Consider the following 27561-nt stretch of genomic DNA (forward strand, 5'->3'; position numbering starts at 1 on the left):
TAGGTAAAACAATATGGAAGAATTGTGTAAACTTGTGACAGCCGGCTAATATTGTTTGATAGCTTCGTTTTCAGACAAGCTCTCTGATTAGGATGTTATAATTATAACATAAAAGTTATGGATTTGGAAAACCGATATTAATTTGATCACAAGGTAAAGGGTATAGAAATCCTTAAACATTAAAACATCCAAATATTGTTTAAGCACTTCCTCAAACCATTCTTTGATTTTTCAAAATCTTGATTAAGACCCCGGTTGTAGAATAAAGCAATTGTTAAACATAAAAGGATTTGAAACAACTTGTAGTTACGGCATGTCATGTTAACGGTGTTATTAAAATGACTAGAAACCTCAATCACTTCAAAGATGATTTCACCAAAAAAGAAACATGACGGTGGACAACAATATCTTATTTGGTTTATGGGTCTTAAAAATCAATCCGGTCCATAGTCAATAGTTAAAAATTGTTTCAAAATTTGGTGAAACCATTAATCTTAAAAATGTTGAAGTCTGATTTGTAGTATGGGTTATAGGTTTAAAAGTTGATGTGACTTTAGACTTTTTCTCAAAAGTGGGAAAGATTTAAATTCTTCTTCTAGACAAAAAAAATAAAACAGAGTTAAATATTTATTTAATTATAAAGTAAAAATAATAAAAAGAGAAATAACACCGTTCCTTATTTGGTGACACTCTTCATTTTCGATTTTTGAAAGGAATGCTTAGCATTCGCTAAGCGTTCTTGAGTACTAAAGAAAACAAAGACTACTGCATTCACGCAAGTAGAGCGTGGGTTTAAGCGTTTTGAGTGGATACTACATATCGGGTACAGAATGCCATTGCAACAGTCATTTCTAAAGATGTTTATAAAAAATACTTTTATTTTGAAAGATGGATTCTGTGATAAGATAAGATAATTAAGAGTGGTGTTTGTCTGGGACCTTATTTAATGGAACCAAAAGGTTTTTACAATACCTAATCAGACTTAAAGACAAATTGGAGTTTAATTGAAGGCTTATAATTAGTTTAATTTTGGAGATCCTGTCAATGACGTTATTTGTCACCCACAAACATCGCAGCAAACACAGCTGCTAAATTGTTTTACGAGGGAGGAGGTTCTAAAAGGAAAACATAAAGCAGCCTTTAGCAGCTGAGAAAATTATATTTTATAAATAGTTGAAAAAGAAATGTCAAAATATCCCAAGAATTACAATAACAACAATAGCAACAACAACAACAGCCACAGTTTCAACAAGAAGAAGTTTTAACAAGAAGGGAAAAAAAAGAGGTTGAAGATAGTTAGTATAAATGAAAAATTTATAATTATATAGTTAACGAAACAAATAACATAATGAGTATATATTTTTTTTAAATATTGAGCATAGTAAGAGGATTGTGATACCGCATAGGGTCTAAACAGGACCAATTTAAATTGGCGATAATATTACCACATCAAAAAAGAATCATTTCGAGACGATACTTAATATAAAAAAAATCCCTGAAAAAATATATAAACTGTGTGAATCCCCTCTCCCCCTTTTTTTTTTTCTTTTTTTTTCTTTTTTGTTATACATTTTTCTATTCACTTGATAGTTAAATTGATACATATTCCCATGCTCTTTTCTTAATATAATGTTGTATGTCTATGGACAATTGCCCCTTCAAACACTTCTCATTGTGATGGATGCCACCTTCTGGCTCCTCACATACTTTCTCATTGAGTTTCTTTCAATCATAAGTAACCCTTGCACACAAGTAGCTTCCATAATCACATCACTTGGAGGGTTTTGGAGGTTATTTTATTCTGAGTGCTTACGTTCACGCATGAGAAAAACAAAAAGCAACGAATACGAATTAGATCCTTTATCTTCTGCAACTGCGGAATCCCCAAAACAAGAATATTTGTCAAAGATTCCATTTGACTCCGAACCTGGAACAAGTAATTTGACAATAACAACAGCAGAGGAAACAAATAATAACGGGACATCAAACAATCGCGATAGTGATGACAATGAGGACGATGAATTTTACGACTTCCATTTAAATCACAAAAAGTTCCACTACCCAACATTGGTGATTTTTTTTGCTTGTATCATTTGCACTACATATGGGTCCAAGGTGTTAAATTTGATTCTCTCACAAAATGTGGCTCCTTCAGCAGAAAGCTTGTATTTACCCGTAAAAGATGCTGCCAAAAAGGAACTCAACTTGACCACAGATACTTCAACATTGATCCCAGATGATTTCGACCTCAACAGCCGCTGGTCTAGTGATACAATTTTATACAATATTAATGTGGACTACCATGAAGTGGATGAATTTGAAAACAAAATGGAAAGAGTTCAATTCAATGATACAGGATTTGCAAATTCATTTTTCCTTATGGGTGGTCTTTTATTTTCGTTTGAAGTAGAGCCTGGATCTCATTTGACTTGTGGCTCAAGTGATAAGTGGACTGAAACAGTCATGAAAAAAGGATCAGAAGTCAACCAGCTTAATCTTCCAGCAGTCCCCCTTTTCCCACAAGCATGGTGCTTGAATAGTACAGTCAATGACAGCTCTTTAGACATTAGTTTTCTGGACTCGAAGTTGAATTCAGATCACATGAGTTCACCAGGCGACAATGTCACACTTTTTGGTGTTGACAGGAAAAATAAGCACATCTACGCAAACACAATTGTGTATGAGTCTTCCAATTTCTCCCAAACACAGTTGTACGATGTTCTCGATACATATAACGATATCCCCATTGATTATCTTTCTAGTTTGTTTGATCATCTTGGCTGTGATATATCGTTGGACAACTATAACGTCATGTTCAACTCAGATAACAACCAAACCAGCTATGATGTCACATCAAATATCACCGATGGGTTGGCAACTTTTATAAACACATGGTTCAGCACCGATGTCAGTTTCACACTTGGATTCAGTCTCAAAGACAACTCAACAATTGACTCTGTTAATGGTACATTATATAACCGAGTTATCATGGCATATTATGCAAACGATGACCAGTTGACGGTGACACAGGCATTTTATCGTGGCCGTCTACTCCGTTATGACATTCATGATACAAATGATGACAATTTCATAAGTCAATGGAACAGTTCAATGTCGGATCCAACATATTACGCTGATGTTCAAATTTTGCCACTTGCTGTTAATATCAAAGTCAGTCCGTTTGTATTTGGGGTGATTGATAAAGTTTTTGGGCTCAACACTGTTGGATATTCTAGTGTTGGGTTTTATTTTGCGGGAAGACTTCGGTACAATGTGACATCGATTGTTTGTTCTATTCTTGCAGTTTTTGGTCTTTCCATGTTTTTGTTTATTCTTTGCAAAATCATTTTGTATAAGTTTCCTCAGGGTATTCCGTCGTACTATGGTCTTTTACATCAGTATCATGAGAGACAAACAAAAGTTCAACGGCCATATGATGCTGAAGTAGAACGCAGATCGTTATTTTCAATCATTGATAAAGCATATGAAGGAGTTGGTTATGATGTTGATTTGCAGCGAAATAGATTGGGTGTACTTGACGAAATCACTTTTAGAAAAGGCGTAAACCATAACGGTATAGTAAAACGGCGACTCTTATGAGTTGGTAATGTGATAATACAATAAAAATATAAATTCTTTTGTTTTGTTTATAATTCATTCCATTTGGCGGGTGTAATCTGTTTAGTTAACCAAATATTAACATTTCAGCTGAATGTCTTGGAAGACCATTATTGTGCAGAGGAAAAATTTTTAATGGGTTGTTGACTTTTTTTTTTTTAACAAAAACCTGTGACTTACCCACAACAACCCCGCATAAGCCACACAAAACAAAACGGTTCGGGCCACTTAAGGTTAACTTTAACTGATAACCGAAACCAATGTTGGCGATTCTTTTTTTTTAATTGTTAATGAAGAAGAAGAATAATCTATTTTAATCTTTTTCCGTTTTTTTTTTTCTATTTCAACTTCTTCATTGCGTTTTTTTATTGTTCATTCTCTAAAGACTTTTTCTATAATCTGAAAAATTTCCAAAACACAAAGACCTCTCCACATTCTTTATGCATCACAAAATTCCCTTTGCACTTTAAAATGACCGCTAATTCTAGTAAATCGCTTTTTGGAGCATTTGGCGATGATCTGCCGGCTTTACAAGACATTTTTAAGACTTTATATAATCTTGCGCGATCCCAGATGCCCTACGACATGCTTTCACTAGCCGACCAAGATGCACTGGCTTATATGTTTCTAGAACGTCATTCAGCCAACCTGTATCCTAGAGTCATTCTCTGTCAAGAATACACTTTACAAACAAACTTTGTTGACTTTGATCCCGAATCCCTTCCTCCGAGTTACAGTGACAAGCAGCTTGCCATTATTCATGTTAAAAAATATGGGGTATGCATGAAGCGGATTGTCGGAAACTCAGCGTTCCTATTACCAACCTATAATCGCAACATGTTTTATATGCAAGCATCTTATTTTCTACAGTGTGTCAATGAATGGATCAACGATACTGATCCTGACAGTGGGTTCTACGACAACTCGAGGTATACAACAAAACATATTGCACGCCTGAAAGCAGAGTATGGAATCGACGTGTATGACTTGGCGGCTCAGCTGGCTCATCATTCTGTACTTTCTGTAATTAATAACTTTATTGCTCTTAATATCAAACTCCGTCGTGATATGGTGCGTCTATGCTCGATTCCAAGGTTTCTGGACGGCCGAACAGAACGCAAATTTGAAACTGACTTGAATGCAGCAATAGACGAATACCAGCGCGTATATAGTACCACTATTATCGGAAATATGACCAAGACTCTGGGACCCGATGGATGGTTTAAAAGGATCACGGTGACTCCAGTGAGTATTGTTTTGGCTTTAAGCGCAGGCTACGCCTGTTACCGGTATTATATTAAGCGTGGTTAAAAAATGGTAGAGTGATAATGAAAGGGAACCATAAAAAGAGAAACTTTCATTTTGAAACAGCTATTTAGAGATTCAGACATTTCAAACACATCATAGAACTAAGGCCAAAACAAAACATATATGAAGACTGTTGTTTGGTACGGCGTCGCTACCAAACAGTTTATATGAGTGCCCTGAAAAATTTTTACAATAGAAGACAGTGAGAAATATTAATCAGGTGACTTTGACACTTTGCAGTTCAATCGAGCATACAATCAACGTTCTGTTTAATTCGGTAAACAATGACAATTTTTAACCTCATGCACAACAAATTCATCTTAATAGAAATGATGGCTTATCTACACATGTAATACTTTAGAATGAGAAAAAGTACTAAGTCGGAGTTTCCTGTAAATAAAGACTTATATTTTGGTAGATGCAAATATTTATGAAGCAAATCTTAAAGGAAACAATAGAGATAATGAGAGATATATTTGAATTTTATAAAAAAAATTGGAAGTTTCTTAAAATCTTTAATTGAAGTTGTTTTTAGGGGAATTTTTTCAATTAGACTTAGTAAAAAAAATACTGTTTTAATATGTTTTTAAGATTGGCATTAAAAGTCTGTTTTTAATTTAGTATTTAATAGACTTGTTTTTTTTATGTGAAAAACTGTTGAATATAAATCTTCTTTATTTCTTTTAAAAGAAATACAACCAAATTTGGTTCTATATTACAAGTGGTGATTTTACTCCACAAATTAAAATTGATAATATATACTTCACTTTTTATCAAAAGTTTGGCATTTAAAAACTGGTTTGACTGAGATCAGATGCATAATTGAGATTCTATACTACATTTTTAATAATAAAGATATAAATTATATAATTTACATCAAATTAGAATGACAAAATCATATGAAATATATTTTTTTTTTGTTTGTGAACTAATTCATTTCTTTACTCTACATTTTAGAGTTTTGTTTTGTGAGTGAACATGAATAAGAAGAGGTCAAGAAAAAAAAATAACGCGGCTTTTCATTCCAGTTAGTTAATCACATTGATTTCTTTTTAAAAAAGTACCAATTTTTTTCTCTTTTATCAAAATTTAAATAAAATATCAACAAATAAGATCACTTTTTTTTTTCAATTTATTGAATTTCTGTTGTAGATTTCTTTGATAAAATTTCTTGATTGTTGGGGTCGAGACAATCATTGAGAATCGTGGGGGTGGTGATTTGTTACATTTTAATTACAACAAAAACGCGTCTCGATGACTAACATTTCTGTCTTTTTTTTTTTTTTTTTTTTTGTTTCCTCTCTCACTCATTGCCTCCTTATAATACTCCAAACAACTCTGTTGGGGGATTCCCAATAAATAAATAAATTGTTTTAAAGCTGATATGTAATCTGCTATCTTTTGCAGGTGTTTCCATTGAAACTATTTTCATCACTTGCTTTAAATCTTTAGTCAACAATGCCAGTTTTTGTAGAGAAATATCCACATGATTTATACGAATGTGTTGGATGCCATATTAAAGGCATTCATCCACGAGATACTAGCAGCCATGTATTCCCTGACTTACCGACTACAGCAGCCATGGGGACACTTCGAAAACATGCTGAAAACATTGATTCAATTAAAGAAATTGTCAAATTGCTAAACTCAAATTTGGAATCTCAAAAAATAGAAAGTTTTGGGCTCGAAGAAATGGACGATCTCCCTGAACTGCTGCTAAAAGAACACGACAACTTCTTTTATGAAATTGCCGTGCGTGCTAAAAGAGGCATGTCATTCCAGCATTCGCGTCAACTTCAGCTTGAGGATATGAAAGAAAGTACCACAAATGCAGAAATTGCTTTTCACCTTGTTTCATACAAGTTTGAATTTTTGGGCCAAGTCACTGAAGAATCACCTATTTTTCATATTACTAATTCAAAAAAAGATTTTTTTGCCAAAATTGTTTCTTCCCTTACTTTGGCCACTGCTCTTCCAGAAAACCTTGACAATTTATCACCCAGCAGCATGACCAGCGCTCAAAATCTTTTCGATGAGTACGGTCTTTTAGTTCCCGACTTGGCAAGGTGCATTCTTCAGCTTCCGTTTATGATTTCTGCAGAAGCAATGGTTAAACTTGAAGCTGATGTTATTGATAAATCATTAAACCTTTTATTAACTGCGGATAATTTGAAGTTCAAACCAAAGATAACCCCAAAACGTCACAAGGATATCCATAAACAAGTACTTAAAGCTGAAGAATTTTACGACGACCCATGGTCATCTGACTTTGTTATTGCAAAAAAGGTTAGAAGAAAGGCATATTTTGGGATTACATTTACTTTATCTTTGTTTATTTTGTCTGTTTTATATTTAAGAAAAAAATTCCCTGGCTTAAAGGTTTAACAAAAACTGATCAAAAAATTACATGTAATAACAATGCATTAACAAAACATAAAAAGTGTTCCTTTTTTACCTTTCATTGTTTATTAACTCGTTGTGATTTTTTGAAATATTTTACTTGAATTGTTGACTTTTATTCGAGATCTAATTGAAGCTATGTTTTGCAAATTTAAACGATTATAATTTGCATAAATTTATGAAGAATCCAACTTTAGATAATTGTAATAATATTCATACTTATAATTAATATTGATTTTATTTTAATATTTTCAAAGTGCAGAATTTAACAAACAATCAATCTTGTCTGAAAACATGTACAATGACCTTGTGCAGAGTGACAATTTTAAAACAACATATATTACAAAGAATTACATAATCAAACATTTATGATTGACGACAATGTTTCCACTTTTTAATTAATCCAACTGTGAAACTACAATCATCTTCAAATTGTAGTTATTATTTCTAAAAATATTGAAGTCATTCTTTTATTTTTAAATCGCAAATTTAATATTACTATAAAAAAAATTAAATGCTTTGCAACTCTTACTGAATAATTCTTCGTTTAACTATACCATTTTTGCTAGTCCCTGTTCTAATGGTAGCCTCATCTAGAACTCCAATTCGATTTCTTTGCATGTTTCTGTCATATCCGACACCTTCATAAGCGTTGTCAATGATCTTAAAAATAGATTCGCGTTCAACTTTAGGATCATATGGTCGACTATTATTGAAATGATTCTGATAATATTCATGCAATAGACCATAGTATGTTGGAATACCTTGAGGACATTTATAGAGAATAAGTTTTGTTAAGAAAAACAAGATCAAAGATGCTAAAGAAACAGAAATAATTGCAATAATAATAGAAGTTGCATTATATCTAACTCTTCCTGGGTAATAGAACCCCAATTGATCGTAACCTTTGACTGTTATATCCAAACCTTCACTTAGCACACTATACACAAATGTAGATACTTTGATGTTTGAGGCAACTGGTACAAAATGAATGCCCCATTGTTCAATAAGTTTTGAATTTATTTTTGATGCTCGTGATTTATTGTCGTTATAATCAAATTCAAAAATAAATTTCTTGGTATAATAGAAAGATTGAGTAACAGTTAAAGTGTCCAAATCTCTATAATACCCAAGTACTACCTTATTATGCATTACCCCAAATGAAGATAGGTTTCCTTCAAGCTGTTTCCCCAAGGTGAATGTCAAAACAAAACTAACATTTTGGGAGTAATAGAGTTCACCAAATGCTACTAAATATTCAGTGACATTATTTCCAACATAACGACTTGTTTTATTATTATCAGTGTTGAAAACAGCGTTTTGATTAGTAGAAGATAAGTTAAGATCAAATGAATTAAAGGTGCTTTCTAAGAAGTATAAAGGGTCATTAGCAAATTCTTCTTCCGTTGAAAGATAGTAATAGCGATATTTGAAACCATAATAGTAAATACTTCTGGCATAAATTTCTTGGGTTTGGTTGTTCACTCCAAACAATGTAAAATTGTCTCCAGGATTACTCACTAAATAGGGTTCTAACATATCAGAAGGAGCAACTACTGCATTAGTGTCATTATCATTAGGCTGGTTACTGATACATAAAACTTGAGGTAAAATAGGAACGGCGGGTATACTCATTAGAAGGGTATTGGCACCGTTAGCACCTATAATAATATTGCTCCATTTATCGGTCAAACCGCAGCTTAAAAAATTCCCTGATAAAGGATCAGAATAATTGAAAAGAATTGTACCAGCCATATAATTTGAATTTCCGTAGCCAACTTCATCGTCTTCTAGAATAATCTGGTCCTTCTCCCATTCATCTACTAAGCTATAATTTCCATCAGGGTTATAAAAAACTGTATCTGGATCCCAGTGGTTAGTGATGTTGGAATTAGAAGAAAAATATAATGAAGTATTTGATTTGTCACCAGGATGAATTCTCAATGCATCTTTAAGAGGTGCAAAAGTGGGCTCGTAAGTAGGATAAATATCCCTGGAGAAGATTAGATTTAAAATTTTTGAACCATAACTTGCAGCTAATATAAACACAAAAAATATTAACAAAACTGAAAAATGAAAATTTCTTTTAGGAAAAGGTTGAATTAAACAATCGTTGACAGTTGTATTTTTGTCGTTGGAGTGCTCATTATAATTGTTGACACTATTCATTTCAAGTCTGTCATTCCTTTGTGGTGAGTAATTGGTTGAGTCAAATTCAGAAATTCCAGTTGAATATGAATTGCTTTTGGTTTTACGAATTTGTGCACGTCTTGTTTCCATGCTAAACATTTGAAAACCTCCACTGATACTTGTTAGGATTGAAGCTATTTGTGTTTCAGGATTGCTGATGATTGAAAGTAGTTCAACTAAAAAGAAAGTGAAAATCCAAAAAACTACATCCATAACAATAAGGACAACCTGTAGTTGTAATTGTCCATAGACATAAAAGATTTTCATAGTTGAGAAAAAAAAAAGAGGCAATGTGAAAAATCAAAAATATAAAAACTTTTTCTCGTAGTAAGGGAACCAAAAAATGTTTAAAAATTTCCAATGAATTATAAGGATTTTTTTTTCTATAAAAAATTAAAAGTAAAAATATTTTTTCTTTAAATATATATATATATTTATATATATTTGATAAAATATTAAAGAAAATATTTGGATGTATTCTATCATATCTACAGTTAATTATTTGCGGCTAAACAGTATTTTAGTCAAAAGAACTACACGCCACATTAAAAAAAAAAAAAAATAGCAGTGCTTTAAAAGATAAAAGTGATCTCGAGAATTATTATTTTTTAGCGATTTAATTTTTTTTAACAATGAATAAGCCCACAATATTATTTGACCATATATATATGTATTGTTTAATAAATTTATTTATTTCAATTCCTTCTATTTTTTTCTTTAATTTACATTTCATTCAGTTTTTTTTTTTTTTTTTTTTTTTTTTAAAAAAAAATGACAAAAAATTAATATTTATTTAATGATTTGATCTAATATAATAACTAACTATTAATGGCTAAAATATTTCTAGTTTTGAAAAATGAATTGGCTTTTTTCTTTATTTATTTGTTTATTATTTTTTTTATTTTTTTTATTTTTGTTTCTCACTTGTCCACTATATATAATTAATTAATTAGTTATAACTAAAGTTTAGTTTAAATGTATTCATTCATATATATATATATATATATATATATTATTGTATAGTAGTGTGAAGTACAGTGCTTTAAACTCTTTTAATCATTTTTACTTAAATTTTTTTTTTTTTTTGCAATTCTATTTCAATTGATTTTATTTCTAAATTTAAATATGAAAAAAAAATTTTATTTAAATTATTTAAATTATTTAAGTGTAAAAATTTAGTTTAATTTCAACTAAAGTCGTAAATAAAGATGATCAATAAAGCTGATCAATAAAGAATAGGGGGTGGGAAAAAAAAATGGGTTGATACGATGATAGGCAAGTCATATAATTTAGCTACACAACCGTAATATGAAATTCTACTAAATCTAGAACGTTGACCATATTTATAAAATAAATAAATTATTTGAAATAAAAAAAAAAAATAGCCTGATCAGGTATTACTTCATGAAGTAATCTTGTAAACTTTTAAACTCTACAAAAAAAAATTCATAGATGAAATACTATTAATTATTACACACTTATTAAAAAATACAAAAGAAAAAATATAGAATTCAATAATAATATTAAGGCTTATCGCTTAAATAAAATTAAAATGAAATATTCGGGGAGCTAAATATATATGTCATTTAGATAACCCTATATTTAACTTTCACAGAAATATCTTCAATGGGTTATCATTAAAACATCTTTATTGATACCTCAAAAATGAAAATATAAATATAATCCATTTTCCTAGTCTTTTTTTAAAAAAAAAATTACTTTCTTTCTTTTTTTCTTTTTTTTTTTATTCTTCAGTCATTTCTTGCTACAACTTTGTCACTTATCTTCAATATTTTTATACATTTAATAGAAAATAGAGATGCATATACTATACTACAGTTTTTCATAAGATTAATTTTCATTGATAAACACCATCACTTGTACAATATATGATACAACATGTAGAGCATCTGTCTTTACATGTAACAAATAAAAGTTTTCAGTTAAATATTTTCCTTCATTTGGTTTTCATTTTCAATTTAAATCTCTATTTCGGTATCTGTCTCGGGCTATTTAACTTCAAACTGCATTTTTTCCCTAATTATTGATTTGATTTTGAACTATGTCAACCATTTAGGTGAGTTAATAATTTACTACCATATTTACTTATTATTAAAGCATCTAACAATGAACTGTTAGTAAACAATATTGAAGTTGATGTCTACCTTTCTTCCTTAAGAACAAATAAACGAGACTTGAAATTCAATTTTCAATGATATGGTTTGGTTAACCCTAACAAGTTCATAACTACAACACTGCAGTGAACACTTACTCCTTTTGCTGTAACCTTGTGGCGACGTCAATGAAATCACTTCCTGACTCATATTGTCCCAACAGATGCTTGTCAAAGCCATTACATTGAGATGTTATTAGCAATGGGTATAATCTGGTATCTAGTGGAGTGCCGTCAATTTGGAAAAGACTAGGGCTCTACTGAAGTACTGACAGTTTTAAGAGTAGTTGGGGCTCTACTGAAGTGCTTTCGGATTTGAAAATAATCGAGGCTCTACTGAAGTTATGTCCGTGAATGTTTATTTGAAAATTTGGAAGTCTGTTTTGCGTTAAGGTAATCTGAAAAATTTAAAGTTTTCCCAAACAAAAATCTTTATTTTGTCAAAGTTAAGTTATAACTTTATAATTTAAAATGAGATGGATGGGATAACTTTCTATCTAAATATATATTTAGAACCATATATAATTGCAAGTTTGTGTTCGCAGCTGAAAGATTGTGATTTTTAAAGATTTATCATATGAATTTTTTAAACAAATAAAACATAATTGACTCAATATTACCTAAAGCCCAACAGATTATTAGGAAATGGATTCAAATTATCGGTTATGTATGTTTCTTACTTAATCGTTACAATTCCATTTCTGTGTTTGGGTTTATAATTTTATTCGTAAATATTATAGTGATATCAGGATTCCATATGAGCAAAACCAAATATTACATATGCACAATATTGTAAACATTAATAAGTTTGCAAAAGTGTTAGGTGGAGAATTGCTGGGCGGGGTTAAGGTATTTATTTGTTGTGATTTAGATAGCTCTTGGCTTAATCGCCTGAATCCCTCAAGGGTTAGGTTAAATAAAACGGGTTAGGGTTGATTTTTTAATTCACCATATAAAAGGCAAAAGTTTTAAAATTCCGCAAGGGCTAGGGTACATTAATAGTTACCCTAACCACTGGGGAATTTACATATTTTTTAAAATTGTATATAATATATCGCTTTTTTTTTATTTTCATACTGATATTAAAAAAAACAAAAGATCCCACAAGGGCTAGGGCGGTATTATTACACAATTTAATATATTATAAATTCTATAATTCCACTAGGGTTAGGTTAAATATATTTATTTGTTGTGATTTAAATAGCTCTTGGCTTAATCGCCAGAATCCCTCAAGGGTTAGGTTAAGTAAACGGGTTAGGGTATATTTTTAGATTCACAATATAAATTGCAAAAAATGAACATTCCTCAAGGGCTAGGGTTTGTGCTTATGTCATCTAAATGATTTTATAATTTTAAAAATTCCATAAGGGTTAGGTTTCATAATTTTGGTTAGAGTACTTGTTGTAATTTTGAAAAATTTTAGAGTGAACTCCAGAATTTCACTAAAGTGAAGGTATGATATTTATGTAAGGCTATCAGTTTAAAAAAATATAAGAATACCGTAAGGGTAAGGGCTAATAAATCCGGTTAGGGTTTATGTATAGCTTCACCATATAAATGGCAAAGTTTTAAACATTCCACAAGGGCTAGGGTATAACAATTATGTAAGGCCACGAGTTTAAAAAATATGAGAATTCCATAAGGGTAAGGGCAATATAATTGGGTAAGGGTTTAATGATAGATTTACCATAGAATTTGCAAAAAAATAATGATTCCGCTAGGGCTAGGGTAAATAAGATATAGCCCCAACCCTTGTGGAATTTACGGATTTTATAACATTGCATATAATATATTGCTTTTTTATATTTTCTTACTAATGTTAAAAAATCAAAAATTCCACAAGGGTTAGGTGAAATACACTTGGGTTAAGAGATTTTTTGTGATTTGGACAAATTTTGGTATAAACCCAAGAATTCCAAAAGGGCTAGGGTATTTATTATGTAAGGCTATCCAGGTTTTAATATATGATAATTCCACAAGGGTAAGGGCCAGATAATTGGGTAAGGGTTTAAGATTTGATTCACCATATAAATAACAAAAAATAAAGGATTCCGTTAGGGCTAGGGTAATTTAACATTAACCCTAACCCTAACGTAATTTACGTATTTTTTAAAATGGGGTAAAATATCGCTTTTTTATATTTTTTTTTACAAATTCTAAAAAAATCAAAGATTCCACAAGGGCTAGGGCTTTATATATATATGATCAATCACATATCAAAAATTGTATAATTGCCCAGGGATTAGGTCAAGAAATTTTGGGTTAGGGCATTTTCTGTGATTCAGACAAATTTTGAGGTGAAACGCCAAACTACTAAAGGGCTAAGGTATAATGATTATGTAAAGCTATCATTTTAAATAATTTGAGAATTCCATAAAGGTAAGGGTTTTTAACAAGGGTTAGGGGATTTTAGTAGATTCACAATATAAATTGCAAAAAAATGAACATTCCGCAAGGGCTAGGGTAAATGCTTATGTCAGCTAATTGATTTATAAATTTTTATAATTCCACAAGGGTTAGGTGTTAATAATTGGGTTAGGGTATATGTTTAGATTCACCATATATTTTGGCAAAAAATAAAGATTCCACTAGGGCTGGGGTATTTGTTATTTTTACCCTAACCCTTATGGAATTTTTAATATTCTCAAAATTGCATAAAATTTATTGCTTTTTGTCATGGAGTGCCTCTGGGCCCCGTGACATGAGTGGTTAGGGTTAGGTATGCCAAGTGGCAACATAACCAGTGATGAAGTGTCATCACTACAACCACTACCACCACCATCAGCATAGCAGGATAAGACTACGATCAAGAGGAACTGAGTCTATCTTAAGATCAAAGGTACGAGAGATTGAACTAAGCTGATGAAACCTGGGACTAATCATATGTAGACTATTAACCTTAATCAATAACTATAACTTATAACTCTAATTACAACCAAGTTACTTCGAGAACACGACACTTTTTTAATATTCTTTTACTACATTTGATAAAATCATAAAATCCACAAGGGCTAGGGGTATATTTTACATAATCAAATGTATTTTATATATTTTATAATTCCGCAAGGGTTAGGTTAATAAAATTTTAGTTAGGGCATTTTGAATGATTCAGATTAACTTTGGTGTAAACTCCAAAATTCCTTAAGGGCTAGGGTTACACATTTATGTAAGCTAAAATAATTTGAATTTTTTAAAAATTCCATAAGGGCTAGGGTTTTGTAGTTAATCAACAGTTTGTTAAAAGTGTGATTAACTTTAGAGGGACCTTTTAAATTTTCGCAAGAGTGAGAAGAATAAACAATTAACTGAAGCCTTTTTGAGCACTACATAGCAGTTACTTTCATTATCCATTTTTTTTTTTTTTTTTAGAATCTTAAAAAATAATTGAATTCAAGTCATTATTTTCTTAAATGCTTTCAATCAATAAATAAATTTTGTCGCCAACGTAAAATAAATTAATTGATACACATTTTGAGCGCTTACTACACTTTTGGGCAAATTAATTGGGTATAAAACCCACTACAGGCCAGGAGGTTGGCACAACCCCAATAATAAAGAGGAAGTCACAGTTGAATGCTAATTTAATTCAGTAGAATGATTTCTATTCAATATAGTAGAATAATTTTTTAGTGAAGATTTGGCCAGTTAATTTTTACAGCACCTCACTAGAGCTTGGACTATTTTCAAAACCAACAGCACTTCAGTAGAGCCCTGATTATTTTCAAATCCGACAGCACTTCAGTAGAGCCCCAACTATTCTCAAAAGCGTCAGTGTTTCAGTAGGGACCCAGCTACTCTTAAAACTGTCAATACTTCAGTAGAGCCCTAGTGTTTTCCAAACTGACAGCACTCCACCAGATGCCAGATTATACCCATTGCCAATAACATCTCAATGTCCAATTGACCTTTCTTAAACGATGAGAGTTATGTGTAGCTGAAAACCACTTCGACATTAATCAACATTTGTTCAACTCATTAGTATTAATAGACAGAATACACCAAAGGAACAACTGAAAAAGGAGCTTGTGATTTCATCGACGTCGACACAAGGTTACAGCAAAAGGAGTAAGTGTTTATTGCAATATTGTAGTTATAAACTTGTCAGGGTTAGCCAAACCATATCATGAAAAGTTAGGCTCCAAGTCATGTTTGTTTGTTGGTGAGAAATAAAGGAAGGTTAAGTGGAAGACATTAACTATTTATTGTTAGACACAGGGGGAATGATACATCATCATAAAACTTACCAAAGTCACTGAAATTGTTAAATATAAAATCATGAAAAAGATTAAAGTAAAGGGATCTCAAAAGCCGTCAAGAAACAGATAGATTCTAGACTTGAAATTCAAATACTTTTGTAAACAATGAAAAGGGAATGGCTTTAATAAACTCATATTTTAATGTTAAGACTGATCATATGTTTGTCACAATCAACCTTAACTTGTAAAAATAATTTATGTTAATGGACAAGATAAAGTATGTTGGAGATAACATTTTTAGTGTATTTTTGTAGCTTAATTAGAGGAGAAACTGTTGAGAGGGGCAAAAGCCATGGAGAAAATTAGCTGGTAAAAAAAATAAGTGAATGGTAAGAAGAAAGAAAAAAATTTAAAAAGTTTGGGGGAAAGCCTTCTATTTATACTTTAGTTTTTGAGGCTTTTGCAAAGACGCTATGTCGGTAATGACTCATTGGAGATCTCAATATGATCTGGTATCTCATTCACTTGAAAACATCATGGTAAAGCCAAACGACAGAACTTTGGCTGGTCTGCTTGATTATCTTATTATATTAGACTGATTTCGGCAATATTAAAGATTAATTTTAGTAATTAAAAGCAAAAGAAACCAAAAAATAATCGATTAATATTAATTTGCATTTAACTTGAACTCTTTGTTACGTGAAGTATCTGATTAGTTTTTTAACTAAGGCTTGATTTTTAATAGAAAAAATAAAATTAAATTAAAACAAATCCTCTAAAATTGTGAAAAGAGAAACACTTTAAATAATTTTTTATCTATACTCAAATATTTGTTTTTTTTGAACTTAGTCTATTTGGTTGTTATTTCTTGTTTTATGGCACAGCCTTGTGCATTTGTTTTCAATTTATCTTTACTGATCTTCTCAGTCATCAATCTATTTCTCATTCTCATATATTTAAAAAATAACTCAATATTATATTCAAATACTTAGATTTATATCAAGGATTTGTTTTCCTATTCATAAATGTAACTTGGTACTTGGCATGAGATGAGATGAAATGAAATGAAACAAAATGAAATCTGTACCCCGGCACACTCCTCCAGGAAAAGGAAGATAAGTAGCAAGAAAACAATTCCAGTTTCTTTCTCAGTCAAACTAAGGTAGTTTCCATAGCATCTATTACATCTGCCGTTTAAAAATTAACTAAAAATTGTATGTTTGTTTGTTTTTATTCAAGGAAAATAAGCAAACAACCTCATTAACAGATATCTTAAAAGTCTTTCTGCGCACTCATATAGCTATATTTTGTACTTTTTTCAAGCCTGGATGGCCAAGTTGGTAAGGCGCGTCACTAGTAATGACGAGATCGTCGGTTCAAATCCGGCTCTAGGCATTAAATTTTTGCAATTTTTATATCATAATTATAATATTTGACTTCAAATTATTTTTTTATCTTTATTGATTTGAGATTTGTTGTGTGATAGTGTGTTTAATTTATGGTAGTTTTAGTTGTGGGTCAGTTTTGGTGCTAATATTTTTTATTACCTGTGCCAACGTGTGAAGCTTATTTTGGTTTTTTTTTTTGTTTGTTTATTGTTATACTGGGCGTAATTCCAATTCTTTATCAGAACCAACAACTTAAAAAAAAAGTAAAACAAATAAAAAAAACATCAGGTAGCCATCACCATGTTGATCACCGAATCATATACAGACATTAAAACGTCCTATGGGACTACTATGCGGGTATTCATTTACCACCCCAAGATTCCTCAGTACCCCCAAGCCAAGTTCCCTGGCGTTATTGTGTTTTCAGAGATTTATCAAGGTAAGAAAGTTTATCAGACATGATTCCGAGAAACGCCATCATTAACATATTCCTCTTTCTAGTAACTGGTATGAAAATAATATCTCAATTGAATTGATTTATTTATTTAACAGTTTAGGACCTGTTGAGAGATTTGCAAAGCTGATTGCAGGCCATGGATACATTGTTGCAGCTCCCTCTGTTTATCACAATTACGAGTGTAAGCGATTATCTCAAATATTTTTTTATATCTAAACTAACTTTCCAATTTTAAAGCCTTCGAGCCATTTGCATACGACGGTCCCGGCACTGATTTGGGCAACAAGTACAAAGCCACTAAACCCCTTGAATCTTATGACGAAGACTGCAAATTGGCCACTGACTACCTGGTATCGTTGCCTACATGCACAGGCAAGATTGGTGCCACGGGCATGTGTTTGGGCGGTCACATTGCTTTGCGTGCCGCTTTTGACCCCCGTGTGAAGTCTGCCGTGACCTTCTTTGGTACAGACATTCACTCAAACACTCTTGGAAACACCTCTGACGAATCTCTGCACTCGCTGGCCCGTATTAAAAATGGCGATCTCGGAGGATCCTCAGATACAGAGCTTGTGACCATTTTCGGTACATTGGATCCTCATGTTCCCCCGGAGGGCCGCGATAAAATTCGGGCAACATTGCGCGAAGCTGGTGCATTTTTTTCTTTTGTAGAGATCGCTGGAGCGCAGCACGCATTTGTTCGCGACGAATTTTCCAAAGGTAGATATGACCCTGCTGTCACGGGACTAGGCCTAGACATGCTTTATGAACTGTTCCACCGAACATTAACATTAGATCTTGGAGACGTGGACCCGGCTCCGGTCAAGATTGACAATGTGTGCTGAAGGTGATGACCAATATGTTATGTAATTTGTTTATACTTAAGTGTACTGTTGCGTGCTGAGAAATACTCTTTGGAAATTTTTCACACAGGAAAAAAAAAATTTTGCTGAACCACCACGACCTTCTCAAACGCATCGCATTTGGAAAAAACCCATCACCCAAGCAAGCACCATTTTGCACCGGCCCCTATAAAGCTTTTCGGAAAGCCCTTAATCATCAAACAAATATGCGCCCTCTTAAGATGTAAGTGGGATGGAGAGAAAAAAAAAAAGGAATCTTTTATGATGGAGATTTTGACTTACTGACCTTAAATCTATATAGCCAAGGACACACAAGACCTTTGACTCAGGTAAGTTGGATCATTTCGAGATTGTTAATAAAACAGCATGCTAACATTAAAATAGGTCAAGTACAATTCTGACGGCGATTTGCTGCTCACTGTTGCCAGAGATAAAGTGTATGTTAAGAGATATTTATGTACATTTAATACTTTCTAACCTCCTTATTCATAGGGCCAACATTTGGTATTCACACAATGGCGAGCGTTTAGGCACTTTGGACGGCCACGAAGGTTCCATCATGTCGATTGATGTTGATGTTCAGACTTACCTAGTTGCTACCGGATCCGGTGACGGTACCGCGCGGCTGTGGGACATCAAGACGGGCACGCAGCTGTTTACGTGGAACACATTGGCATCCACGCGTTACGTTGCTTTTTCGCCCAAGGGTGACCGCCTGCTGCTAGTGACAGACGAAAACTTTGGCTGCAAAAGTAAGCTTCAGATTTTCAACCTGAACCGTGAGACCCCAACCAAGCAGTCCGAGGAGCCTGTGCTGGTGATTGAGAACCAGGACGGACCCAAGGCCAAGTACATGGTTGCTGCATGGACAAGTGAGGGCGAGAACTTGCTTGTGGGACTCAACAATGGTGAAGTCAAGAAGTTTAGTCTTAGTGGTGAGAAGAAGGGTGAGGCTGTCAAGTCAATCAAGGCCCATGACGAGGCTGTTTCTGATTTGCAAACATCTCTGGACCGCTCGTACTTTATCACTTCGTCGCGTGACAAGCTGGCCAAGCTGTTTGACTCGGAATCTCTCGAGAACATCCACAGCTACGAGGGCCAGGCGCCACTCAACTCTGCGTGCATCACAACTGTCAAGGATTTTGTTATTGTTGGTGGTGGTCAAGACGCGTCTGCTGTCACTACAACTGCTGACCAGGAAGGTGACTTCAAGTCGAAAATCTTCCACAAGATCTTTGAGGACCATTTGGGCGACGTTAAGGGTCATTTCGGTCCTATTAACACTCTTGCTGCTGATCCCAAGGGTAGATCTTTTACTTCTGGAGGAGAAGATGGTTTCATTCGTCTGCACCACTTTGATCCCTCATACTTTGAGTTTTACTACGATATCGAGCGCAGAAACAAGGAGGAGCTTGCTGCTGCAAATTAAATAAAAGTCGACGATGAAAAATAATGAAGTAATAAAAAAAAAAAAAATTTAAAAATTTAAAACTTTAAAAAAGAAGAAAAGAAGAAAAGAGGAAAAGATTTATTCAGATTATTTATTCTTACTCTTCGGAATTGTCAAGAAGACTATATTGTTGAAGTAGCTGGCCCTCGCCACCTTTGGCGTGGTCAATAGCGTATTGGTAAAAGTAACCCTCGCTTGTGACTGCAAAAAGTCTCGTAGAAGCCGCGTTAAAGGCCACCACAGACTTGAGTCCTGCAGCTCCAGGAAGCTTGACAAATGCAAAGTCACGCTGAGGTTCCCACATTTCGGTGACTGCCGAGGGGAGGTATGTGCCAACAGCCCCAGCCACCTGGCGGCCCAGTGTACGCGATCCGCGGCGAAGCATGGATGCCATAGATGATGTGGCTGCTTGGCCATTGCCTGTGCTATTAGGGGTAGCAGCTCCGGGGCTGGGTGACGATCGGCCGCCCAAATGCCATTTGCGCGAGTCTGTAGCCGAGTCGAGTCCTAGCGAGTTAACTGATTCCTCGCGATTGGTTAATTGTGGTAAAATGGCAGCAGCGGCAGCAGCTTGGCTGTCAATAGACATTGACGACGCCGAGTCGCTGTCTGCTTGTAGAGAGCCTGCAGTTTGTTGGTCTTCATGGTGGTGGTGTTCTTCTTGCGGTGGCGACCCATGAGAGTCGGAGTGGTTATTTTCGTGAGAATTGGAGTCATTATTTTCAGAATGCTGGGTATCTTGAGTTTGATGGTTTTGTTCTGAATGAACAGAAGAAATGCTTGGAGAAGTTGGAGAAGTTGGTGAAGCAGCCGAGGGCGCATTTTTATGTTCCGGACGGGCAACTGCCGGAACGGAGACTGGTTGGACGTTACCTGGCCGAGCGAGTCTAAAGATATGGACCGTTTCGGTAGCCGAGGAGACTGCTAGAAGAGATGAAGCAGCGTTAAAGTTGATTGAAAAGATGCGGGAGGGGTAGGTTCCTCTACGGAATTGGTAGAGTTTTGTTGCGCTTGGGATTGAAAAAACGCGTACAATGGTACCCTTGTCCGAAGCAGTGGCAAGCAAATTCCCGTCAGCATTAAATGACAGGGCAGCAAGCGGGCTTTTGTGGGCTTCAATGACGTTGACAGGCTGTAAAGTAAGGGTATCAAAGACAACAACGTCACCAGTACGGTTGGGAGAGGTAAGATTGTTTGCAGCGGGAACATGAGGCGGGAAGGCAAATGGGGAGGATGATTGTGGTGCTGGAGATGGGTAGGCGAGATAGCAGTTATCTGAAGAAGGCGAAAGTGCGCAGATGGCTATAAAAAAAAAAAAGGGAGTTAGAGTGGTTAAAATAATAGAGAAATAAAAAAAATATATATTACCCTGTGGATTTGGCGAGGTTTCAATGGTGTAGAGAAGCTGCATGTTACTGATATCATAAATGTAAATTTGTTCTTCAAGCAGGACGATAAGTCGCTTACGGTTGAGTTTAACTCTAAGGACAGCAGTTGGGAATGTAAGTTCACAAATGTTAAGTTTTCTCTGGAACAGACGTTAGATTGAAGGTGGATGCAAATTTTTTAAGAAGATGAGTTGTTATCAGTGACGATAACAATAACATACCTTTGTGTTTACAATTTTAAGTCTGCGAGGCGATAGGTGTGGTTGGTCGCCAACACCAACGACTGCTACAAGAGAAGTGCAAAAGAGCATTTCAACAATGCCTATTCCTCCGTCAACTGAATATCTGAGTTAGAAGAGAAAGAAGAAAAAGAAAAAAAAGCTTAAAGACTTACCTTTGGCAAAACACTTGCCAAACGGGTCACAGTTAAAGAGATTATAACCATTTTTTGTACCAACCGAGATACAAGAAAAATCTTGGTTAAAATTGACAAAGTTTATTGCGTCATGGAAATGACGAGTGGAGCTCCGCTGGAGATAAGCGGCAGCCATAGTGAAAGGTCAAGAAGTTATAAATTGATTAATTAATTGTTGCAATTAGAAAAAAAAAGTGGTGATTGTTAAGTACAAAAGAGTGGAGGTTTGTGTAGATTAAATCTCCCCCTAACCCTGGAAACCACAGTTTTAATTTAATTTATTTTATTTTATTTTATTTTAATTAAATTAAATTAAATTAAAATAAATTAAAATAAATTAAAATTAAAATAAATTATATATAGACTTTGATTTCACAGTCTTTTTGTCCAAGTACTAAAAAAGGTTTGATGATATCAGAAATAGAGCATTCATTCATATTATTTACAATCTTTTATTTTTTTTTGTTTTTATATATATAAAATTATTCATCAAGTCGTTAAAAGAAAATCAAAATGGAAACAAAAGGAGCTTCTCACAGACGCTTGGAAGCATCCTCGCGCGACATGATGCGGGCGCGAGCGTAGGCCAGTTGCCAGGCAAGAGGAGTACGGGGGGTTTGTTCCTCAGAACGAATGATGGAGCCAATGGACATGAAGAGACCGAAAGTGGCGGCAGAGCCCATCATGTACTGGCCAATGCTGCGGACAATACCGTTAGGGCCGGCGCCATGTTGGAACACAGCCACGGTTCCTGAAGAATGATGTGAGTATTAATTAATGTAGAAATTCTTTTTTAAAGAAACTTACCAAAAAGAAGACCAATGCAGCCACCAACAGCAGTCTATAATTAAAGAGTTAGAAATATCATTTATTTAGAATAGACGGGGATTATATGTGTACATACACCCATAAAGAGACCCATCTTGAACTTTTCCCAAGTAGAGGGTTGCTGGGCTTGCATTCCAGGAAATTGAGCGACAGGAGGCATTGTTGAAATATTATATTAAACGTAAAGTAGTTTTTTTTTTAAAAAATTTTGTTTTAATTATATACAAACGAGAAATTTCTTTTCAAAAAAAAAAAAAAGGGTTCAATTTGTTTTTTTTTTTTTTTAATTATTAAATATTAAAGTCTGGAGAGATTTTTTTTTTATGGTTGATAATTGGTGGTGGTGGTGGGGAAGTCGGTTTTTTGGGCGATGGTGGTGGTGGATTTTTTTTTTTCAGTGACAGCCGTCAAAAAAAAAAAAAAAAATTTTTTTGCTCAGCAAATCAAGTAGTCACGTGTATGGGTTAGGGCTTTGTATTCAAATTGAGGGGTGTTTTGAATTTAAAAAAAATTGATGATTTGAGGAAAAGCCGTGGGAGAAATAAATAAAAACAAAAAAAATGAGAAAATGAAAATGAAAATGAAAATGAAAATAGAAATAGAAATAGAAATAAAAATGATGGTGATGGTGATGGTGATGGTGATGGTAATGGCGATGGTGGTGGTGGAAATAAAACTTTATGAAAAGTTGTCAAAGCCTTCTTTCCCTTGCTAGGAATATTTGTCTTGATCAAATGACTTAATCAAAAAAGTCGTCATCGTCATCATCCTCATGCAAACGGCGTTCGTATACAATCTTAGTTCGGTTATTTTGGCTTTCTTGTTTAGAAATCTGTTCCAATAATTGCACAAGGTCTTGTTCCGTCACCTTCTTTTGAATCTGTCCGTTGCGTGCCAATCGTAGAATTAAATCCTCAACACTATTTTATTTAAAAAAAAAAAAAAAAAAAAAGAGTTAGATATATAAAGGTTAATAACAATCATAATAATAATAATAATAATATTTTAATTATACTCACTTTCGGGCACGTTCACTGCGCACTATTCGGATACGTGCCAACCTTTCACGAGCCTCTTGGGTAAGCACCTGTGCAAGCTATTCTTGTAGTTAGTAAAAAGTGTAAATAAAAAAAAAAACTTCTTCAAGAAATTATAAATGGAAAAAAAAAAAAAAAAAAAACTAACCTGAGAAGCGCGCATATCATCTTCACGTGAAGTATCGCTACTGCCAGATCCTCCAGCACCAATGCCTCCTATTCCAGAGCTTCCACGGGCACCGGCTCCACCATTGTTTTTCTGGAGTTCAGCTAGACGAGCTTGTCTGATTGCCTGTAATTCAGCGTCATCCATTTTTATTAGTTTTTATTATTAATATTATTAAGATATTTCTTTGATTTCTTTTATTATTTTTTTATTTTTGTTAAAAACTTTTGATAAAAGTTTCGATAATTTTTTTTTTTTTTTGGGGGGTGGAGAGGGATTGAAATTTTGGTGGTAGTGGTGGTAGTGGTGGTGGCGGTGGTGGTGGTGATGGTGGGGCGAGTAGCACTAAAAAAAAAGTTAATTTAATTTAATTAATTAATTAATTAATTAAAATATGATATTTAAAGAAATAATAGAGTGTAAATGGGTTAGGGTTAAAAGATTAAATGATTAAATGATTAAATGAACGGCTTGTCGCACCGTTGATTTTCACTAATCACTTTATCATCATTATAATAATTATAATAATCTACTTAAAACTATGCCAAGTTAAAATTAAATTAATCAGATTTTTTTCTTTCACTTTAAAGTCATCTGCTAAATAACCATGCTTTAGAAAAAAAAAAAAAACTTGGATTTATTGATGTGTGCAGTTTATATATAAATATATAAATAAATATAAAACTGTAACCATTTGGTTTCGATATTTTCTTATCATTAATATAATATAAATAAATATCCTTTTAATTTTCTTTTTTTAAATTCATCGTATGACCTTAAAAGAGGAAAAAAAGAAAAAAAAAATGAGAGGCTTAGTTAGTTTGCTTAATTTCGATAAAATGCAAACAACTTTTTGGTATTTCCTAGAAATAATAATAATGTCACTGTGATCTGACATAACAGGTCACTATATAAAAACATGGAGATTTTCTCCTTTTTTATAAAAAAAAAAACAATTTAAATATATAAGAATTTCTTCTTAAATTTTTAACCATTTCATTAAAACAATTCAAACTGTTAATGTCTTTAGATACAAACAGACCCCTCATGTCCTCTTCATTCGAACAAGACCAGTTCCACTCATATTCAAACTCAAACGAGTATGATATTGATCAACAAAATACCTTGGCACATGGCCCCTTATCGTCTCCTACACCTTCCACCCCACCTCTAGTCAAAAGCCAGCCGCTCCCAGCAGTCATCAAACCAATTGTCGAAAAAGATCTTTCACACTCCTATGCCATGGAACTGCGTGTCCCAGAAATGGGATGTTACGGGTCTTTTATGCACGCAGTTGGCGAAATTGTTGGGCAAATGGGGCTAGTGCCGTGCTGTTTCTGTTGTCCCAATCCCTTTTCAAAAGTTGATCAAGGTACCGTTGGACTTATTACAAGATTCGGTCAGTTTTACAAGGCTGCAGACCCAGGTTTAGTCAAAGTCAACCCAATATCAGAAAAAATGACCAAAGTTGATGTCAGAATTCAAGTCATTGAAATCTCTTCTCAGTCTTGCATGACTCGTGATAATGTCAACATTGAATTGTCTTCTGTAATTTACTACCACATTGTGTCTCCACATAGAGCAATCTACTCTGTCAGCGATGTCTATCACGCCCTCATTGAACGCACAAAAACCACTTTACGACTCGTTGTTGGTTCCCGTACTCTTCAGGAAATTATTGAGCGCCGTGAAGAGGTGGCTTCTTCTATTCAAGAAATCATTGACGAAGTGGCTGACACATGGGGTGTACATGTGGAAAGCATTCTTATCAAAGATATTGTCATGTCTCAGGAACTAACTGAGACATTAGCCCAAGCTGCAAAAAGTCGCAGACTTGGTGAATCGAAAATCATTTCGGCAAAGGCTGAAGTTGAAAGTGCTAAGCTGATGCGTAAGGCTGCAGATATTCTCGAGTCACGCGCAGCAATGCAGATCCGATATTTAGATGCTATGCAAAACATGGCCAAGCAAAGCTCGTCTAAGGTCATTTTCATGCCATCGGCACGTAGTATTGAAAACATGGCGAGCGAAGCTTCGGTAAGCTCAGAGAAAAATTCTGATCCAAAGGGCAAGAAAAAGGGCAAGATGATGGAAAAGGTGACGGAAAAAGATGAGACTGAAGATTTTATTCAAGGTTTAGTGGCGACCGAAATTTAAATTAGGAAGTTTTTTTTTAATATGGTTTTATATGGTTTTATATGGTTTAATGGGATTTAATAATTAAATGATTAAATGAAAACCGCGGACTTGTGTAGGAATTGATGGATTGAATAATAGATGGGGTTCAATGGTAAGGCTGTAAAACTGGGAATTTTCACAAGCCGTTACAATTGTCGGTAAACAAACCAACAAAATTTTGTTGATTGCATTTAAATGCAATTTGTTTTAAAAAAAATATAGTATATATATATATATATATTAAATGTTAAAAAAAAATTCAAAAGACTGAACGTTAAGTGGATTGCCAAAAAAAAAAAAATTATCGCAACGATGGGTTGGGACTTCCACATAAAAGTGAAATTGTTTAATCTATATAGGTCAATAATAAGTAAAGTCTATATCGTCCCTTTAATTACTGAACACCAGATATATATATATATATTAAATGAACCAAAGTTTTAAGAATGACTTGTGCACCGGAACAATCTCGGAGACATTCTAGAAAGATACTATCTTGGGTAAATCTTCTTTTATTAATATGTACTTGAAAAAAAAAAAAGAGAGATCTGGTAATTGAATAATGTCATTTTAAAAATATAATATTAGGGAAAGTGAGATGAAATGTGTGTGGGTAAGTGAAGAAATGAAATGTTTAAATTAGACAGGTAAACCCGAATTCTTTATAAACACTTTTAGTTTTTCTTAGGTAACGGGTAACGGGTATGCTAATTAGGGAGCCGGAACGGTACAGTTAACAGGTAAGAACGGTGGACGGAAATTCCGGAGTTAAAAAAAACATAAGAAGGTACCGTTCACTAAAGACGGTAAAGGTGTTTTTAAGTTCATTGAGTATCAAAAAAAAAAATAAATAAAATAAAAAATAAAGAAAATACAACAGACCTGGATAAGTGTAGTTTGTTGAAATATTCAGATAAGCATTGTAGCCAAAACTTGCAACAGTCCATTTATTTTTTTTTTTCAATTCATTATAATGAATTGTAAACCAAAGTGATTTAATGGTAATTACCATTAAATCACTTTGGTTTACCCAAGTACTTTTTTTTATTTTTTTTGTCTCGGAGAAAAGTTGTAGAAGGCAAAGTGGGCAACCAATGTAAGGCGATGATGATGTTCAATAATTATTAAAAAATAATAATAATAATGCGGGACTTTTTCATCAATCTGAAATAAAGGGGGAAAAAAGATAATAAGACTTTGTTGTTGATTTAAATATTCAGATTGTCAAAATAATAAAAAAAAGATGGATTTACAACAAACAGACCATTGAGTAGGTATCAGAGATGTATAAGACACTATTGAAGAAGAAAGAGATATATACTTAAATGCAATTGTTGACTTATCAAAACAGTATTTGTAGCTAAAGCAATCCTGTTTAAAGTGATTGAATGTAAATAAGTTATATATTTCTAATTAAAGAAAGAAGATATAGTTTTAATTGAAGAATTCCAGATACTGGGAAGTATGGGGTAAGTTAGATAAGGGTATTAAAGTAGTTGATATACC

The 27561-nt window shown here is 33.5% G+C and overlaps 10 protein-coding genes across 10 annotated transcripts; 6 read left to right on the forward strand and 4 right to left on the reverse strand.

The window, feature by feature from the left end:
• Positions 1-1821: 1821 nt before the first annotated feature.
• SAPINGB_P002344 (uncharacterized protein) lies at positions 1822-3600 on the forward strand (the record flags this gene model as incomplete). Its single annotated transcript, XM_031997063.1, has 1 exon — positions 1822-3600. One exon carries the CDS (start codon positions 1822-1824, stop codon positions 3598-3600), a length of 1779 nt encoding a protein of 592 aa, XP_031852954.1.
• A 489-nt stretch (positions 3601-4089) lies between these two features.
• Positions 4090-4929, forward strand: SAPINGB_P002345 (uncharacterized protein; the record flags this gene model as incomplete). The annotated part of the gene is made up of 1 exon (XM_031997064.1): positions 4090-4929. The coding sequence occupies one exon, from the start codon at positions 4090-4092 to the stop codon at positions 4927-4929; it is 840 nt and encodes a 279-aa protein (XP_031852955.1).
• Positions 4930-6384: 1455 nt separating this feature from the next.
• On the forward strand, positions 6385-7311 carry SAPINGB_P002346 (uncharacterized protein; the record flags this gene model as incomplete). The annotated part of the gene is made up of 1 exon (XM_031997065.1): positions 6385-7311. One exon carries the CDS (start codon positions 6385-6387, stop codon positions 7309-7311), a length of 927 nt encoding a protein of 308 aa, XP_031852956.1.
• Positions 7312-7854: 543 nt separating this feature from the next.
• Positions 7855-9615, reverse strand: SAPINGB_P002347 (uncharacterized protein; the record flags this gene model as incomplete). The annotated part of the gene is made up of 2 exons (XM_031997066.1): positions 7855-9362; positions 9435-9615. The coding sequence occupies 2 exons, from the start codon at positions 9613-9615 to the stop codon at positions 7855-7857; spliced, it is 1689 nt and encodes a 562-aa protein (XP_031852957.1).
• A 7958-nt stretch (positions 9616-17573) lies between these two features.
• On the forward strand, positions 17574-18575 carry SAPINGB_P002348 (uncharacterized protein; the record flags this gene model as incomplete). Its single annotated transcript, XM_031997067.1, has 4 exons — positions 17574-17712; positions 17775-17780; positions 17831-17911; positions 17968-18575. 4 exons carry the CDS (start codon positions 17574-17576, stop codon positions 18573-18575), a joined length of 834 nt encoding a protein of 277 aa, XP_031852958.1.
• A 224-nt stretch (positions 18576-18799) lies between these two features.
• SAPINGB_P002349 (uncharacterized protein) lies at positions 18800-20022 on the forward strand (the record flags this gene model as incomplete). Its single annotated transcript, XM_031997068.1, has 4 exons — positions 18800-18816; positions 18895-18922; positions 18978-19030; positions 19086-20022. The coding sequence occupies 4 exons, from the start codon at positions 18800-18802 to the stop codon at positions 20020-20022; spliced, it is 1035 nt and encodes a 344-aa protein (XP_031852959.1).
• Positions 20023-20140: 118 nt separating this feature from the next.
• On the reverse strand, positions 20141-21982 carry SAPINGB_P002350 (uncharacterized protein; the record flags this gene model as incomplete). The annotated part of the gene is made up of 4 exons (XM_031997069.1): positions 20141-21345; positions 21412-21571; positions 21653-21768; positions 21826-21982. 4 exons carry the CDS (start codon positions 21980-21982, stop codon positions 20141-20143), a joined length of 1638 nt encoding a protein of 545 aa, XP_031852960.1.
• Positions 21983-22379: 397 nt separating this feature from the next.
• On the reverse strand, positions 22380-22834 carry SAPINGB_P002351 (uncharacterized protein; the record flags this gene model as incomplete). The annotated part of the gene is made up of 3 exons (XM_031997070.1): positions 22380-22597; positions 22654-22687; positions 22751-22834. 3 exons carry the CDS (start codon positions 22832-22834, stop codon positions 22380-22382), a joined length of 336 nt encoding a protein of 111 aa, XP_031852961.1.
• Positions 22835-23413: 579 nt separating this feature from the next.
• SAPINGB_P002352 (uncharacterized protein) lies at positions 23414-24024 on the reverse strand (the record flags this gene model as incomplete). Its single annotated transcript, XM_031997071.1, has 3 exons — positions 23414-23594; positions 23694-23770; positions 23860-24024. The coding sequence occupies 3 exons, from the start codon at positions 24022-24024 to the stop codon at positions 23414-23416; spliced, it is 423 nt and encodes a 140-aa protein (XP_031852962.1).
• An 873-nt stretch (positions 24025-24897) lies between these two features.
• On the forward strand, positions 24898-26034 carry SAPINGB_P002353 (uncharacterized protein; the record flags this gene model as incomplete). Its single annotated transcript, XM_031997072.1, has 1 exon — positions 24898-26034. The coding sequence occupies one exon, from the start codon at positions 24898-24900 to the stop codon at positions 26032-26034; it is 1137 nt and encodes a 378-aa protein (XP_031852963.1).
• Positions 26035-27561: the final 1527 nt, after the last annotated feature.

This window comes from Magnusiomyces paraingens (genome assembly GCF_902498895.1).
Source record: "Magnusiomyces paraingens strain CBS 517.90 genome assembly, contig: contig2, whole genome shotgun sequence".
Lineage (NCBI taxonomy): Eukaryota > Fungi > Ascomycota > Dipodascomycetes > Dipodascales > Dipodascaceae > Magnusiomyces > Magnusiomyces paraingens.